Source organism: Mesocricetus auratus, unplaced genomic scaffold (assembly GCF_017639785.1).
Source record: "Mesocricetus auratus isolate SY011 unplaced genomic scaffold, BCM_Maur_2.0 Super-Scaffold_100009, whole genome shotgun sequence".
NCBI lineage: Eukaryota > Metazoa > Chordata > Mammalia > Rodentia > Cricetidae > Mesocricetus > Mesocricetus auratus.
The window spans coordinates 79,299,341-79,318,269 of NW_024429193.1; the positions used below are offsets into that span (position 1 = coordinate 79,299,341).

The following is an 18,929-nucleotide window of genomic DNA, read 5'->3' on the forward strand; positions in this document are numbered from 1 at the left end:
TTATTCTCTGCTACCGTCCTGACATATTCCCAAGGCCAGAGGTTCCTTTCCTCAATTTTACTGAGTGTAAAGCCGAAGGTGATAGTTGCCTTCTGTTCAAAGAGAAATTTCCCCGATGAAGGTTATGGACCACACTGATCAATGGGTATAATAATAAATATTTAAAGTGTAGTTGGGGATTAATTATGTTACTTTTGTTAAGTGGCAAGTTGTAGCTTCTTCCATCATGAACAGAACAAAGACAACAATACGCATGCCAAAATGGGTGGGGGAAAGACGTCGGGGTGCTTCGCAAAGAAATGCAGGCAGCTAAGTAACGCTGACAGTGGGAGAACCAGTCTTCCCCAGAGAAGAGCACACTATCTGGTTAGCCAATATCAAATTGTCATCGGCAGAACCGTATATAACAGTCACATTATATAGAAGAGCACGTCATATTTAGGAACATATATTTTAATGAATAAATAAACATGCAACAGCAATCAGTGAAAAAAGAGGAATGGATTTTAAAGAGGGTAAGGAGGGGCTTTGTGGGAGGTTGGGGGGAAGAAAAGGGAGAAATAATGTAATTGTATTGCAATCTCAAAAATATAATTAAAACACACACTGGTGAATCTAATAAACAGCACAGTGGCAGGAAGTGGTTGAACAGTCACATGCTCTTCTGCGGTACGTGTGTGTGTCCAGGTACATCCAAAGGGGAATTACATTTTCTGTCTGTCCACAACAGCGCTAACAGAGTTTGAAGGAATCATAGTATTTGTGTTAAAGCCAACACAGCCCACAATGCAATCATACTTATCTTCAGGTTTTGAGCCAAAATGCAGGTAAACCTAGTTATAAAATTCCCTTTTACGATCACCACCCTCTTGTATCCCCATGGAAAGTTCTGAAATATGCATGAAATGTAATTAGCAAAGATCCCTTTTTTTTCCCAGCATATTTTGCACCAGTGGCTGAAAGTGGCAGCGTGGAATGTATTCATAAGAAAATGATTCAGTTAAATGTGATTCTACTTGGTATGCAGCTCCAGTGTTGTTTGTCTCTCCACCACTTTAATGACACTGCAGCCTTTGCTTATGGGATCGCTACCTGCATCTCAATGAAGCCCAGCTCCTCAGGAGCCTGATGCCACACAGACTCTGCCCCGTCTTAGAGGACAGAAAAGTCCTCCAGCCAGGCAAGCTGGGAGTGGGGTCAGGGCTGAGTGCTGTGGAAGGAACAGGCACCACAGGAGTTTAGTCTCCTGCCGTTGTCACCCCAGGCCCAGTGGAAACGGTACAGAGGGAGAGATGCAGAAAGCCATTCTCCAGCTTGTGGCCACTCAAACAATACCTGCAGCCCATTCTTGCTCTTCAAGGCTCAGGGAGCTTCTGCACTGGCTCAGAAGCATGGATGGCACTTCGTTAGTAATGAGTCACTGTGTCATGCCACCACTTCAAACACTGTTTTCTGGTTATTCTAGCAGATAAAAATCCTTGACAAAACAATTCAGAGTGAATTCCATCTGCACAGGAACATTCTCCCGCAAATGTTTTACTGAGCTTCATGATGGCAACTGGTTAATTTGGCTCCCTGCTGGGTGCTGAGAGCTGGCTGCATTTGTTTCCCAGAGAACATTCTGTTAATTGAAATCTGCAAAGTTGAAAAAGCCATGTTTGTGTGTCGATCTTTAAGATCTTGTGTTGCCTAGCTATAAAATGAGCCATAGTCCATGAGGAATTCAGCTGGCAGGACACAGAAAAGAACAGGAGTCTTCCACTTGGGAGTTGAAAATAAAACCAAGGCTACACAGGCAGGCTATAGAGACAAAGGAATATGACCATGTGACAGGCGGTGCAGGAAGCATCCCTGCAGAGTTAAGTGTGTCTCTATTTGTTGCTGTGTCTAACATCATAAATAACTAAAATTTAACTCCAAAGCACACAGGTCTGTGTATTACACCATCAGTCTTTCTTAGCGACTAAACTATCGAAAATACACCTTAACATTACATCACAGGAATGCATCCTAGAGAAAACTGTACCACTAAAGTCCTTAACAAGTTACTACTTTAGAGCAGTTGGACAAAGCAAATAATATGTTTTTGAAAATGTATCAGGTGTAAGAAATGAAGCAAAGATTAGTAAGCTGTCATCCTTATCTGGTGACCCCTAGTAGCTCAGGGAGGCTGTTCTGTCGGGCAGACCTTTATCACACTCTCTGACTCATTGTTAGGTAGATACTCACACAGAATGGAAAACCAAAGAAGAGAGAGATGAGGAAGTGAGCAATGGTGCCTTGAGTAGGAGTTGGGGGACCTTTCAGCTGTGCCCTGCAAGCTGCCATGGGAATCTCAGAGAAAAAGACTCCAGCCAGAAGATACAACAGGAGCGCCAGAGAAGCTTGGTGTGCACTGTGAATTTACAGGGACAGATTTAGTTTGGGAGTTCTTACAGGAGCCTAGATAGGGTACAGAGCTTGAAGCCAGAGTATGGATGCTGTTCACTGCTATTTTTGTTTGGTGTTGGAAATGCAGCACAGAATCCAGGTCAAAATGGTTCTTATATTGTGATCTCAATCCTGGGAGTCTTCAGGGAGTATGAGATGTTAAGAGTATTTTTTACGTCAGTTCTTTCCCGGCTCTGCCTCAGAGCTTTCTGGAGGATGGATGATGGATGATGACAGACTTGCTCTGTCAGTTAAGGGAATGCATGCTCTTGTATTTAAAGCTAACACTTTAAATGTGCAATGCGATAAATTAATACATATATAAATGCAAATTTGTCTCCATTATTTATATCAGTTTATATATTTTATTGAGTATGCATGAACGCCATTTGGATTACATGATGATTTATAAAACTGGAAAGAGATCTCAAGACTAACAGTTTCGAGAACTGCTGAGGTAGGAAGGTGGGGTTCGGGTGCTGGGCAGGTTACTGACCTCACTTTTCAAAATGTGTGCCTGAGAGCATTCAGAATTGACTCAGCGCTGTGCCGTTCCAGGATTGCCTTGGTGGTGGCTAGCTGCTGGTCCCTTCAATGCGATCCTCTGCCTCTAGCTCTGTGTACTGGAAAAGTTCTCCCAGCTCCATAGCTCTTCCCATGACTGCCACTGCTTTGAGGAATCTGGCTTTCTTAGTCACTTCCTAGAATTCCTTATATCTTTTTGAACGTGACAGGTGATCAGAGTTAAAAAGTCCAGAATGTAACCCTTGGTCCCTACTCTCTATCTCCTTTTGTGCCATCTTGAAGACTTTTGTTTTGTCTAAATTTGACAAGAATCTTCTCTTGTCATTTTAGCATTTTCCCACATCTCAATGTTATTTCATCCCAGCTGGGCTTCAGAGGAGAACTCCCTTGGCCTTGTATGAAAGTGACTTGGCAACTTTCTGTTTCTGAGAATTTACTTGATCGCTGCCCCTTTCCATTTCCTATCGAAGAGAAAGTGCTAAGTCATTGTTAAAAGCAACTGCACACTCTCACAGCCAGCCAGAGAGCAAGAGGAACCTGATGAGGAAGAACACACAGACCTTCTGAACAAGGCCGCTCTGATAGTGTCTGGAGGGAAGGGGGGGCGGACGGACGGGATAAGGGGTCAGTGGGGGGGCATGGGAGGATGGGAGGGAGCAGAACTGGGATTGATATGTAAAGTAAGACTGTTTCTAATTTAAATAAATACTTATATATAAAAAAGAGGAGGGTCGTAATCATGAAGCAGAAAATTTGCCTATTCTACTTCATATGACATTTAGAAATACGTATTTTAAAATTTCCTACAATTATGAGTTTTTAAGAAAAACTATCAGAGCTGCCTTGATCAGAAGGTCTGTCTGTGTTCTTCCTCATCAGATTCCTCTTGCTCTCTGGCTGGCTGTGAGAGTGTGCAGTTGCTGTTAACAGACTGTGTATGACTTAGCACTTTCTCTTCGATAGGAGATGGAAAGGGGCAGCCATGAAGTAAATTCTCAGAAACAGGAAAGTGCTAAGCTATTTTCATGCAAGGCCTCCCATGAGGAATCACCAAAGTCTGTCACATCATTTTTGGCAGGGCCTAGGCCCTCCCCTGTGTATCTAGGCTGAGAGAGTATCCTTCCATGGGGGAATGGGCTCCCAAAGCCCATTCCTACACTATAATGCAAGTTCATGTGCTTTTTTACAAAACAGGAAGTCAATTGTCTTTTGCCTTTAATGTTTTGTAAACAAGTTAAACTGTTGTCAGTGAATTTTGACTTAAGTAATGTGTACTATTCTCGTTAGAATAACTAACTTGTCCCCCTCCTGGGGAGAAAGGGAGGCAGGAGGAGAAAAGGAGGTCTGAGACAGAGGAGGAACAGAGGAGGGCAAGAAAGGAGATGCCTTGCTAGAGGGAGCCAGTATAGGTTTGGAGAGAGGTTTGGCATGGGGGAAAAGTTAGGGGATCCACAGGGATGACCCAACTAAGTACCTAGGCAGTGGTGGAGAGGCTGCCTTTGATGCTCTTCCTCTGTAATAAGATTGATGACTTCCTTAATTACCTTCCTGGAGCCTTCATCTAGTAGCTGATTGAAGCAGAAACAGGTACCCACAGCTAAACACTGAGCCATACTCCTGGAATCCAGTTGTAGAGAGGGAGGAGAGATGATCAAAGGAGTCAAGACCATGTTGGAGAAACCCACAGAAACAGTTGACTTGACCTAGTGAGAGCACAGAGATCCCAGTTGTAAGCTGGGGAACCAGCATTGGACCGAACCAAGCCCTCTGAATGTGGGTGCCAGCTAGGAGGCCAGGGCAGTCTATGGGACCTCTGATAGTGGAGCCAGTGTTTCTCCCTAGTGCACAAATGGACTTTGGAAGCCCATTCCCTATGGAGGGATACTATTGTAGCCCAAATACATGAAAGAGGGACTAGGCCCTCCCCCCAAATGAAGTGAGAGACCTTGTTGGTCCCTTGTGGAAGGCCTCACTATCCTTTGGAAGTGAGTGGTGGGTGGGTTGGGGGCCAGTGGGGAGCATGGGCGAATGGGAGGGTGAGGGCATGGGGGCATTGATATGTAACTAAGTGTGCTTCTAAAATAAATAAATAACCTGTATAAGACATCACCTGTAAATACTACATGCCAATCATATAAAGTTAAAACAATGCAGTGAAGCCCAAATAAGGAGGGAGCTAAGGCTGAGGCTGAGGCTGAGGCTTCGTCAACGAGTTCTATGCTTGCTTTGTGCAGAGGCCATTTCACACAAACTTGGTGTATGACATGCTTTTTAATCCAGTAGTATATTGGAATGTATTTCCTTACACCTAAACCTACAACTACATCATCATCATCATCATCATCATCATCATTCTCTGTGTCTCTGTGTGTGTGTGTGTATGTGTGTGTGTGTTTCAAGGCCAAGTGTCTTCTTCCACTGCTCTAATCAAATTAATGCACATACATACATACATGCATACATACATACATGCTTTGATTAGTTTTGATAGCCAGCCTGATCTGGGGTTCCTTACACCTGGGTCTATAGACATGTCACCATGGACGGTTGTCATTTACACAGATGCTGAACTATGGTTCTCAAGCTTTCACAATGAGCCTTTCAGCTGCCAAGACATCTCCCCAGCACCGACCTCATAATACTTTGAAAAGGCAGGGTAGGATCTCTTAGTATCTGATTTTACAGATCCATTTTCTTTTGTGGTTATTTTGCCCTTATGATGCTGTTGCATGTAGATATATTCATACTCATGATTTTATTACTTAGGGGAAATTCTTGGGAATGGATTTCTAGGTTAGAGAATGTTCATATTTGATAATTAGACACACAGCTTGCCTCTTGAATTTTAGCATTATCTACCCTCCAAATGCACATGTATTAATCGTATCTATGGTCACTTCAAGGGATTTGTTTGACAGTGCCCATTTGGCTTCCTTCAGCTCTCCCAACATCCTTGCTGATGTCCTTGTAAATGATCACAGGTCATGTGCTGTGCAAATATGCAGACTTGGACTTGTGATTTTATCCAGTGTGAAGCTATTTCAATCAAGTCTCACATTTTCACAGAAATTCAACTAAAATAATTCATTAAATACTGAACTGCAGGCTCTGTTTTCTTTTTTGCACATCTATTATTTGGGAGTGGGGTGTGTGGATGAGTATTGAGTTATTTGAGAATTTCAACAGTTTGAGTGTTAATTCTCTCAATAATTGTAAAATTGGAGGTAAGAGGTAAGGCAGACTTGACGGGAAACATTATCTCTGCCTTACAAGATATGCTGCATCTTTATACTGTGTTCAGAGTAAAATCAGTAAGATTCCACTTGGAACAGAACCGGAAAGAAAACTAATGATATTCTCCTTCTTGCCCTATTGTTAGGCTCCAAGGGACACATTTTGTGTTAACTGAAAACTGTAATTGATTATAAATCAGTCTTGAGACCATGTGCTTTAATCACATAATAAATATGGTCTACCCCAGCCTTACAGGTTGTACTATCACACACACACACACACAGACACACACACACACAGACACACACACACACACAGACACACACACACAGTTGCATGCTCACGTGCACAATACTTATTTTTATTGCACGTGATTATTTGAAAGGATTAACATTCTTATCAAAAAGGGCAAAAGGATAAAACTTTATATATATATATATATATATATATATATATATATATATATATATATATAGTGTCCTCTCAACCCCTTTTTTCTACCTACTCAGTTTTTTTCCTCTGGAGGCAAGGGGCTTTCTGTATTTGATAAGCATCTTTCAGTGTTATATTACTCATTTTTATAATGTAAGTGTTGCTGCTATTGTAGCATATAAAATATAATTATAAGTTTCTCAAAGCTTCTTATAAATGCAGAGGGTGGGGTGTTCCCGGTAGTGACAGTGCGGGAGGCACGGTGGACCGCTCCAATTTTAATTAATTGAGACACAAAAACACTTCTTTTGGGCAGGCAAAGGATTGCCTGTTTTTCAAGTTAAATGTTTGTAAAAGTTTTTCACTAATAACTTCCTACCAACTCCACCCAGGAGGCACATTGGAGTTTCTCATGGGGTCCCCCACTGATGCTCCTCCAGAGGAGACCCACATGGTCCATCTTGCCCGAGAGGTAGTAAAATACCTGGCAATTTTAGGCATCAATCAAGTAGGTACCCAAAATCTCTTGGTACTAATATGCTGCCACCCACAGTGGTGCAAAACGTAAGAAACGGGAACCAGCATGGACTCCAAAATCCTATGCCCCCTATACCCAAGAACCTGAGCAAGGGCCACGGCCTCTGCCCCCTAGCCTTCACCAGCAGAGTTGAAAACTGCAGGGCACCTCTTTCATGCCAGGGAAGCATGCTCCAGGCTAGTAAAGGGCCCAGGAAGAGAAAACGGTCTCAGAGGGTCTCCTCACTGTGCTGTTAGGAAAGTGAAAGCAAGCTTTCCCAGGGAAGAGGCCACACATTTTGTTTGCCCGTCCACCTCTCCTCCCACCAGCCTCTCACTGATTTGAGTTCAGGGTGCTGAAATTGCTGGCCCCAGCTTACCCAGTCAGTGACCTACCAGGTCCAAATGCAACCCATCTTTCCCTCGAGTTCTGGTTCTATGAGGGGAGCAATCACCCCTTTGAGATTCCCAAACTAAACAGGGAAATGCAAGGGCATTTCTAGATAGAACTGTGTAAAGGTCAAGATCCATGAATTATTTTATTCTTTTACAAGTGAACACGTGTGTGTGTGTGTGTGTGTGTGTGTGTGTGTGTGTATGTACGTACGTACGTATGTATGTATGTATGTATGTATGTATGTATATTTGGTGTGTATTTAACTATGTGATATATATTATTTAATAATTCTAACGGTTAGCTAAGCCCAGCACAAGGGAGGCAGAGGCAGGCAAATCTCTGTGAGTTTGAAGCCAGCCAGCCTGGTCTATAGAACTAGTTTTAGGACAGCCAGCAATGTCACACAGAGAATTCCTGTCTAAAGAAACAAAACAATATAGCAAACAAAACAAAACAACTAATTGTTAAGAGTATACATTATGTTAAAAGTGTTTGTCACAAGTGAGTGTTCTGAATCCCTGTACACTGTCCACAGGCAGACTCGACCACTGGCTCCCTCCCCCCTCCCCCACCCCATCACTCTGTGTATGCCTCCTCGCTATCATGTGGATGATTTGTGCATTGTTGTTTCTGTTGACTGAAATTCTTGTCTCCCAGTTATCAGCATAACACATTCATTCATGTCAAAATTCCTTTAATTTTGAACCCATCCAAAGTGTTCTCTTTGGGTCCATGTCAGCTACATTTCTGCAAAAGTCTTATGACTATGTAACATCAATTTAACACATTTTCTCTATTTCCCCTGTTTCTTTTTGCCCCCCCCTTTCTTCATTAACTCTTTCTATCATCACAATTTCCTTTCTTTTCTCACAAACGGTAATACAGGGCCTTCCATTATTTTAGGCAAGTCTTAGATATACAGCTTTACACGTTATGGATGATCAATGAATCCAGAGAATTAATATGAAAGAGTAACTACAAATTAACAGAAGAAGGCAACATTCGACAAACAACATTTACAGATATACAACGGATGTCTTGAAATATTTGAATCCAGTGGATATGCTACGTTAGCATTTTCCCCATTTCTCCCCTTACTGATATAACTCCTAGCAGTTTGATGGGAAATGAGAATAAAGGCAATAACCTGCTTCATGTTATGGGGCCATAAATAGCACTGGCTAAAGAAAGAAAATTACAAGCAGCAATTAAATAAAATATCTCCATCCCCTGGTAGTCAATGGCATCTGCTGCTGTCACTTTTGATTCCCGCTGTTACTTAGACCCCTGCTTGGGATGCGTATGAAAGATGACTCACTTTTCCTGCTATTTGTGGAATTGCAAGAAGACAATTAGATGGCATGGGTATAGCTTCTGATTTCTTAAAATTGTCTGATTAGCTGTGACAGTCTCAGATGAGAGAGACAGAAAAGTCCCATATAGCTCTAGACACTTATTAGCTCGGGTACGTAAAACGGATTGTGTTCTTGTCAGAGTAGGCCACCTGCGAGGCCCATTTGCTCTGGAATATGGCATTAGGTGGGGCCTCTTCTGTTCTGCAGGTGGAGGGCAAGCCAACACTTCCTGATGCTTACTCTGATACAAGACAGCCAGACTGGGACTGCGTACTTAAAGAAATTTGCTGTAGTCAGAATAAAGCACACCAGTGTGTTGCCAGTATTTATTCTGCCTTTTATTACTAACAAAAATAACGGGCTAAAAATAAAGTCCCCAGTGTCCCACAGCTAAATTACTTTCCTAACCTGCCAATCTACATTAACTGTACTCTTCTCTCGTTAAACACAAAATCTTTTCCTGTTCATTGCTTTTCTAATTCTCCAGTGTTGCCGTAGAAGAGTAGACTGTAGTTAAAGCAGGCCGTGTTTTTGTGGCATGGTAGGTTTCAATGCGCTGCTCTCTTGCCTTCAGCACAGGAAGGCAGATTTCCATATAGTGGGATCAGACTGGCTCTCTGCTGTTGTCATAGTTGATTCAGGTTTAATGCCCCAGCCCTCAAGGAAGAGAAGAGCGATGAAAACTGATGGTTAGTGTGCTGGAGCTCAGGCATGTGGGCAGAGAAGGGAAGGTAAATGCAGGAGAAGACGAGCATTGCTGAGTCCAGAACAAAGGTCCACAGGTAAAAGGGTAGAGGGGCAGGTCCTTTAATATGGCTTGTAAGTGTCAATTTTCATGTGTACTTCTGCTTGGGGAGCATTCACCTTTTTGTACTGGACAGCAGAACATATAATGCCTACTTAATTTGAATATACAAAATAAAAAATAAATCTTTCACAAGCCTTAGTCTTTTCTTAAAAGGCCACTACAACACTTTTTTCTTGTTGTTGTTGTTTTTTTAATGTTTAGGGAAAGTTGCATTTATTTAAAAAGGACGGGATCTAAATTTCTGAGAATTTATGTAACATTTGCTTGTGGTCATTATGTGGTTACTTCATGACAGAACTTCAAATGGCTGCGTTTATCTCCCCAAGTCCTGCATAAGACCGAACCTGTCAATAGTTCATCATGGGTGGGAGGGGAGCTCATGTGCCCTACTCCTCCCTGAGGAGATTTAGTTAATAGTTACTCAATGACAAAACGACTTCTAGGTTGCCATTATTGTTCAGTTAAATAATCCCCTTCCATGCTTATACAGGCAACTGTAATTAAATATGGTCACACACAGACACACATGCTCAACTCTCTCACACACACATACACACACACACACAGAGACAGAGAGACAGAGAGACAGAGAGAGACAGACACACACACAGAGACAGAGAGAGAGAGACAGAGACAGAGAGACAGAGGGGGGAAAGATGCAAGATATGATGAGAGAGAGACTTACTTGAAGAAGAAGAAGCAGTTTGTTAGGAGTGGAAAGGAGCTAAGAGAAAATAAAAATAAGAAAGTCAATAGGATCAAGTCACTTTATGTATGTATAAAATTGTGAAAGAATAAAACAAATAATAATTTTGTAAGATAACAACCATGACATATTTGAAATTTCAAATGTACATTGAAATCTAGTTTCTAAAATTGCAATCATCCTCATTCATTGTTGTGGCAGCAAAAGGTTATATACCGATTTCTTTCAAATTTATTTGAATATGAAAGATGAATGAGCCACAATAATATGCCAGACAAATGAAACTTGGAAGAGTGACATGCCTAACTATTTTAGCTTATTTGCAGCAATACCATATGCTATAGTTAGCAATTTATGAATATTAGCTTTTTTGCCTTTTTAACAAGGTTTGGGGTAGTTGTAATTATCTCTGCATCACAGGTGGGTAAAGTGATGCCTACAGAGGTTAATTAATAAGCTTGATCTTCATGCACAACTTCAGGCAATTAACTAGTGAAACAGTCAGACTTGAAGATTTTTCATGGAGAATCTGGGTGCTCAAACAAAATCAAGAGGAAACATTGTGATAAAGTATTAGACCAGGTTTTCAAAGATACAAGTCATTCAGCTTTGAAGTTTCCCCCTAGCTTAATAATATTATATGTAATTTAAGGCATCATTTAATCAGAATTGTAAGTTCAGGGAAGAGAACAAAGCTTTATAAAAGAGATCCGGTCCAGATTATCTCTGTTTCTCCTTAGAAATCAACTTTGCCAACAGTTTGTCATTTCTCTCAGCGCCTCCTCTCCTTCCCACCATTAGAATGCCTTGGCTCTCCCAGACGTTTTTGCATTTGTGATTCTAGTTGGCTCTATGTGGTCTTCTTGCAGCCTGACTTTGTACTCTGCTCTGCTCTTAGAGGTATCTTCACCAGCAGCAGCCAGCCTTTGCAGCAGTCTTCTTGTTAATAGCAATGACGTTTCTACCACTTTTTAAACTCATGAACTTTTCTCTTTGACGATTCCATACATGCATATCGTTAACTTTTTGTTTTAAAATATTTTTATGAATTTTATGTTTAAATTAAAAGTCTTATTTTACATACCAATCCCAGTTCCCTCTCCCTCCCATTGTCCCATTTCCCCCACCATCTCCCCATCCCACCCCCATCCACTCTTCAGAGAGGGTGAGGCCTCCCTCCCATGGGGGATCGCCACTCTGACTACGCTAACCCCCACCCACTCTTGTCTCTATTATATTCCTGTCATACACTCTTCTGCCTATATGTTCCTTTATTACATTTTTGTCATTTTTACTTTGTTTTGTGATTCAATCATTTTAAGCAGAATTGTTTGTGTTACCACATGTTTGGAACTTTCTATGGGATCCCACAGTTGGGGCCAAACTAAAGACAATGACTTCCTCTCTTCCAAGAATTTGTCAGTTGCCAGTAGTTTATCAAGGAGAGGTTGCACCCTATGAGTCCTCTTCCTTAATCCACAATTGACTGTCGGTAGCCCCAGTCTTGGGAACATCCTTTCCAGGCAATCACAGCTGCTGTGAGATGTTGTTTCCTAGTTGTATGTCAATTCATCGTAAGCTAGAGATGAGGAAACTTAAATTGAAAAATAAGCATGCTTCCATAAGTTTATGCTATGGGTAAGCCTGTGACAGTTTGAATAAGAATGCCCCCTCCCACCACCATAGGCTCATGTGTTAGAATGCTCATCCCAAGTTAGTAGAATTGTTTAGAATAATTGGAATTGAGACCTTTTGGGAGGATGTTGTTATTAGGGGGTAGGCTTTGAGCCCATGTTTAAGTGTGTTTATTTTTAATAATACTTGCTTTGAACAGTAATATTACTACTGTCCCAAGACAGGGAACCAGTCCATTGTAGGCTGATGGTCCTGAGTGCTATAAGAAGGCAGGCTGAGGAAGCCACGAGGGTCAAGTCAGTAAGCTGCAATCCAGCCTCTGCCCTGCCTCCGGGTTCCTTCCCTGGCTTCTCTCCCTACTTATGAGCTGTACGGAGAAATGAACCCTTTCCTCTCCAGGTGACTTTTTTATTTTTGGTTTTACGAGACAGGGTTTCTCTGTATTATTTTGGAGGCTGTTGGTCCAGCCTGGCCTCGAACTCACAGAGATCCGACTGCCTCTGCCTCCCGAGTGCTGGATTAAAGGCATGCGCCACCACCGCCCAGCTCCAAGTGACTTTTGATCATAGTGTTTTACCACAGCAACAGAAACCCTAACAAGACACCTACTTTCTTTATCCCTTCATACACTGTGAACTTGGTCTTCATTGAATTTTCTAATGCTTTTTAGTAAGAAGTATTTTCCTCCTTTAGACAAAATTTAAATTTCATGGGGTTGTTCTATGGAGTATAGGTAGAACACAATATGCCCCTCTCACCTTGAGTGGCAAAACTAGTAACAAAAGGTAGGAAAAAAGTAATTAGCTGCCAAGAATCATGGGTAAAACCATGGTCCTAGTAATGCTATCCAAGTTTGCAAGTGATCACGAGGATGATAAGTGCAATGTGCTGCCATGTCCAGGTTTTTTTTTAAATAAGTGCTGGGGTTGTAACTCAGGTCCTCATGCTTGTATGGCGAGCTGTTTACAGACTAAGTCATCTCTCTAACTCTCCGTGGAGGTTTTAATACGTAGACCTAGAGTTTTCGAGGAATGAATCTCTAAATTCCTCCTGTCAGAGTCTGCATGTTCAACAGTGCCTGCACAATGCATGCATGCGGTTGTGATCACCACCCATGTTACCCTTCCTTACATACACCAGATTCCCTCAACACATATGATATGAAATATAAACTTGTCTTAATAAGTTTCCACTTATAGAATGATACTATTCAAACAGCAGGGAAATACTTTATTTTCTCAAAATCAACATACAACCCTAGATAAATTGATATCTACATATTTATATGTTTATCATTTTTCTTTAACTAGATCTCTACAGTCTTGTTTGTAGAGTTGTTTCACAAAAAAATGTCTTACAGGTGTTGCTTACCTAGAGTGAAAAGAAGTGGTTGACTTGCCTCTGTCAGCCCCATATTTTCTCATTTGTAGCATATTTAGTCTTCTTCCTCGTAGCATTTGTTTTGTGGCTTTCCTATTGAAATGCATATGTGGATTTATAGTTAACCTGTGTTCTTTGTAATCAGTGATACATGAATAAGTTTAAAACACACACACACACACACCACTCCAAAGAGACAGAAAAGGACTAATGGCATAAAAAAATGTAACAGTGTCAGTAACTTGTTGAACTTAACTACTTCCCAGAGGGACTTAAAGTGCTTGTTTTTTAAAAAAAATTTTAATGCTACATGGAAGTAGATCACAAATAAAAAGTTCCCTTTTGTTTAGTAAACAGTATCATAGTACCACAACTATGAGGTCTGTCTTTCTTAAAGAAATGTGAAAAAAAAAGAATAAAAAAAAGAAATGTGAAAGATTTATAATGGTTATTGGCAGTAAGGTATTAAGTCAAGATGGCCTCTAGACAGACAGACAGCTGGATGGTGTAAAGGAAGCAGATTACCATCTTCTATGATAAAGAGGATCATGACTTCATGACTTCAGCTCAGGCCTACAGACTGAAATGTGATCAGCTTAACAAACAGAAGATAAGCACATTGCAAAAATGTCTTTAACTGCTGGGGGATCTTAGCAGTGAAAGTGCACAGTCAAGGTATTTTTATTGAAATAAAAGTGGTTGATCCTAAAACTATATTTAATTTCTCCGCTATGTTATTTTCTCCCAGGTAATCAGCTCTGATGTGGGGTCTACTGTTTCCTTCTGGATGATAGAGACTGGGCAGAAAATCAAACAGTTTTCTGGTTGCCATGGCAATGCAGAGATCAGCACCATGGCCCTGGATGCAAATGAGACCCGGCTTTTGACTGGCAGCACAGACGGGACTGTAAAGGTATAGCCAAAATGAGGCTTTTTCTGCCCAGATTTGAGGATGCTAGCAGGGTGTGTGGAGAGACACAACTAAAGCTTTGCGTGCTGTTGCCTTTGTGATGTCGGGAGAAGAAGGACAGGAGCAGATAGGAGCTAAATAAGCCAGCCAATAATGAAACTGTTAGAATGATGAGTAAATGGCTTTGCTGAATGAATTATTTGAAAAAAAGACACAACTATGCATGCTTACTTCAAAAAGCCTTTTCTGGTACATGATTACTTTTTGAAAATAAGAAGTCTGGATAATTTCCCCATGCTTCTGCCAACATCTCTAGTTTTCCTTCTTCTAAATTTATGAAATGAGGAATAGGAGAACATAATACAGTTTTTAAATGGCAGCAATATACTTTTGTTTTCAAAAATGAATGCTTGAAAGTAAGCATATTTAATGACATGTACTTTTGTTATTTGAAAGTAGTGAGGTGGTAAGACGGGATAATAAAACTATAATCATAGTCATATTTCTTTTCTATCCTAAAGTAACAGTACCTTACTTCTTCTAGTTTTCTTATTATATAACTACCATTTATTTCTTCTGTGAGGAAGGAAATATTTTAATTTGCATGACGATGAAATTTTCGTGGAAAGTCAGATCTATCTAGAAATTATGCCTATCAGTGAAGTCTCCTGCCTTGTGTCATATATATAGCCACGATCATCATTGATTGGAGATGCCATGTGACAATGTGAGGCAACAGAAATTGTTTTCTTGAAAAAACCCATGACTCTCCAAGCTGTGATAACAGGGACATGAAGATGCTAGACTACCTCCCATGGTGAATAGACCCTGGGCATGGGGTGCATAATGCATCCTGTTACGGTGCTGCAGAGTCACAGAAAGCTACCTCGATATGGAGAAGCATTGTCCTACACGTAGTAGCAAAAGCTTAGGGTGATCCCAGGCTGATAATTGTCGGCATGAGAAGGGAGCTAGGGTGGGTTCATCTCTGTATATAAGTAGAACATGGCTACGCAAAGCCACATCAGTCAAGCAGACTGGGGACTGGTGTAGTTCACAGAGATCTGCTACAGTGTGTGAAAGTCACTGGTCTCTCCAGTTCTAACAGATGAAATGACACAAAAGGGAGGCAACTGAAACTGGCATGTTAGACAGGCAAAGGAATCAGCCAATGCCTCGCTACCCAATCCTGAAGTGTGAAACAGGGACAAAGATAAAGCAAGGGATAAGAGCCCGTTTACCCATCATGGAGAAGGGACTGGTTATAGAGTGCGGGGTAAGGTACACCTCCTAGATATTGAAAAAGGATCCTTGATAATGAATACCTCCTAGAGTGAAGAATGGCCAGATCTTCTCCATAGTTCTTCGTGGGAATTATTTCCGTTGAGCTGGGTATTAGGCTAGAGGACAGCAATACGGCATGGCTGCAGACCCGAAGCGAGCCTGGATTCTGTGCAGAAACCTGCACATTTAGAGGTGACTATAAATTTAGTTGCGTAGTGTCTGAAAAGGTGGCTCAACAGTTTAGGATCATTTCTGCTCTACCAGCAGACCTGAGTTCAATTTCCAGTACCCACAGTGTAAGATGGTCTGGAACTCTAGGTCCAGGACATCCTCTTCTGACCTCTCTGGGTATCTGCACACATGTGCACATATACACTCAGAGACACACATACACATAAATTCATATGAAAATAAGCCTTAAAACCTATTTAGTAGCATAATCACTGCATTTTAAGGTGCATTTATTTTTATCACAGTCACACAACATAATGGGAAGTCTGGCAACCTCCGTATCAGGCATGTCAATAACAGGAGAGCTCCTTTAGGCATATTTTGTGAGGGAGTGAAAATGAGTGACATCTTGCAATCCATTTACCATCTCAAATCAGAAGCTGTATGATCCAAGAATTCACGTTATGTTCCACTTACTGTGGTTTTGAAGGAGCAGAAAACTAATTAATCTTTGAAGTAATGTCTACAGAGAATCTCTGTTCCCTTTTCCAATTATGATACTTGTATTACTGGCTTCTTGTCCATTTTTTCTAGCCTAGCAGAACTATTTTTTTTGCTAGATGACAGACCACTGTACACATTGGTCTGGGGTTTTGTGATTCTGTCCTGGATATTAGTTTGTATGGATATTCTACATAAATAATGAAATTTATTAAATTTTATAACATGCTTACTTTGAAACAGATGCTGTTACAAGGCACGCACACACACACACACCAACAGAGCATTACAAGGTCAAATCCACATTTTACAATTGAGGGTGCTAAAGCTCCAAGAGTAAAAGTTTCTCAATCAAAGGTGTCATAACTGTTAGAGCTTGGGTGTGAATCTAGAAACAGCAGACGACTCATCTCTTCTTGCTTACATGGAGGGAGTTGTGGAGAATGAAACAAGGATGGTGCACTTTATAGGCATGTCCTTAACTACCGAACATCGCCAGCAGCACGACCCATCTCCTGGTGGTTGAATCACAGGATACAACTTAAGTGTGATTCAAAATTTTATGGTTTACAAACAATACATCACATGACATTTCACAAGAATGGGTGTATCTGTAAGATAAGTTTTCAGATGTTGAACTTTGAAGTCAGAGTGTATTGATTTCAATTTTGATACATAGTACCAACTTGACCTCTGCATAATTTATGTCAAAAATGCTTCATGATAGGGCTTCCTTCTAATTGCCAGTGACCTACTGATTCCTTATATAAAAGTGTATGCTTTGGCCATGTCAGTACCACAGTGCCTCAGTAGAGAGTATAACTCTGAGTAGAGAATTAGATACTCTTTAAGAAGTGGTTGACATCCTATGTCACCAGGCAGGTAAATCAGCAAAAGACAAGAGACCCGGCACACAAGAAATATGTTTTAGACATTGAATTAGATGTCTAATCCTTCAGACATTCTTGAGGAACATAGGTCCTGTATCACACGTAAGAGAAAACAAACAAACAGTCAGGAGTTCAACATTGCAAAACATTCAATACAACAGCTCACTGGTGGTCACTAAAAAATAAATAGACATTACACTCCCCAGAAGCAATCATGTGGTGGATTTTCCATCAGCTACCACTTTGGTACCTTAACACATTCAGTTCCCAGGTTAGAATTTACAAACTGAGGGCTCATTCCTAGTTGACTGCTCCATAGTTAGAATGACAGTTGTAAGGACACATTGTGACCTACACCTCTAATCCATGTATTTTAAATCAAGATTCCTGTGAACCCCTCACTGGGTCACACTTATTTGTAAGAGTATCTTACAGATCTCAAGAAAACACTACATTATATTTACACAGTTATTAAAAAATATTTCAATTGATACAGATAAACAGCCAGTTGAAAAAATCTGAAGAAAGGCATTTGGACAGGGTCATGGGACTTCCATGCCCTCCTTTTGCTTGGAAAGATTACACTTTTCTGGTCCACCCACTGTTCACCTCTTTAGAAGCTCTGTAATCTTGCTTTGCTGTTTCTACTGTTGAAGCTTCATTGCTTGGACATAGCTGATTGCATCTCAGTGGTGAGCAACTAAATTTTCAGTTTCTCTCCCACAGATCCTGGGACACCCTCATTCTCAATTCTCCAAAGCCTTGGTTTGTCCTGTAATCAGCCCATATTTCAAATCTACAAACAGATCTCCAGTTACCAATCATTCATTAATATGTCATTCTTGTTTATTCCAGATATTTCAATAATCTTTCAAATCACAACAGGAATAGATACACCTAAGTTTGAATTCTGAGATTAATTATAGCATAACCTACTGGAATCACATTTAGTACAGAGTAGATTTGCATTATAGCTTTAAGGTTTAGTTCAGTTGTTCTCAACCTGTGGGTCAAAACTCCTTTGGGGGTTAAATGATTCTTTCACGGGAGTCACCTAAGACCACAGGAAAACACAGATATTTACAATACAATTCATAACAGTAGGAAATTAGTTATGAAGTATCAATGGAAATAATTCCATGGTTGGGAATACCACAACATTAAGAACTGTGTTAAAGGGTCACCACATTAGGGAGACTGACAGCCACTGGTTCAGTTCACCATGATGGGAAGCCTTGGCAGCAGAAGCACAGGGAAGCTGGTCATGTCACATCTCCAATCAGGAAACAAAGAGAGTGGAAAGTTACTGTAGGTATTCTTTTTGTAATCCAGTCTAATATCATGGTCCATGGGGTGGCTTCATCACAGTAAGGTTGGATCCTTCCTTTTCAGTTAAACTTTTAGAAAAATCTTAACAGATTTGTCCAGAAATTTGCCTCTTAGGTGACTCTAAATTCTATCAGCTTAACAAATTACTCATCACAAATGAATTCCTTGTCAACTTAATACCCAAACATATCATTTCTTTTGTAGTGCTGGGGATTAATCAGCATAGGATGCTATGCATGCCAAATACTCACTCTACTCAGCTTCTTCTCAGCACCAAAAATCATCCCACTAATAGTCTTCAACAGCTCATGCACATCTCATAATGCAAAATGCATTCAGTTGATCTTTAAGAGTTCCCAAAATCTTAATAGTTCTAGTAGTATTCAGAAGCCAAAACTCCAAAGTCTCTTATGAAGTTGGTGAGCA

The 18,929-nt window shown here is 40.7% G+C and overlaps 1 protein-coding gene across 1 annotated transcript in view; it reads left to right on the forward strand.

The window, feature by feature from the left end:
- The window catches only part of Wdr49 (WD repeat domain 49), a 174,685-nt gene that overhangs the window by 80,923 nt on the left and 74,833 nt on the right, over window positions 1–18,929 (forward strand). The window contains exon 8 of the mRNA XM_040752640.1: window positions 14,167–14,331. Within this exon, the coding sequence (XP_040608574.1) occupies window positions 14,167–14,331 (165 nt within the window). The remainder of the gene's footprint in view (window positions 1–14,166; window positions 14,332–18,929) is intronic.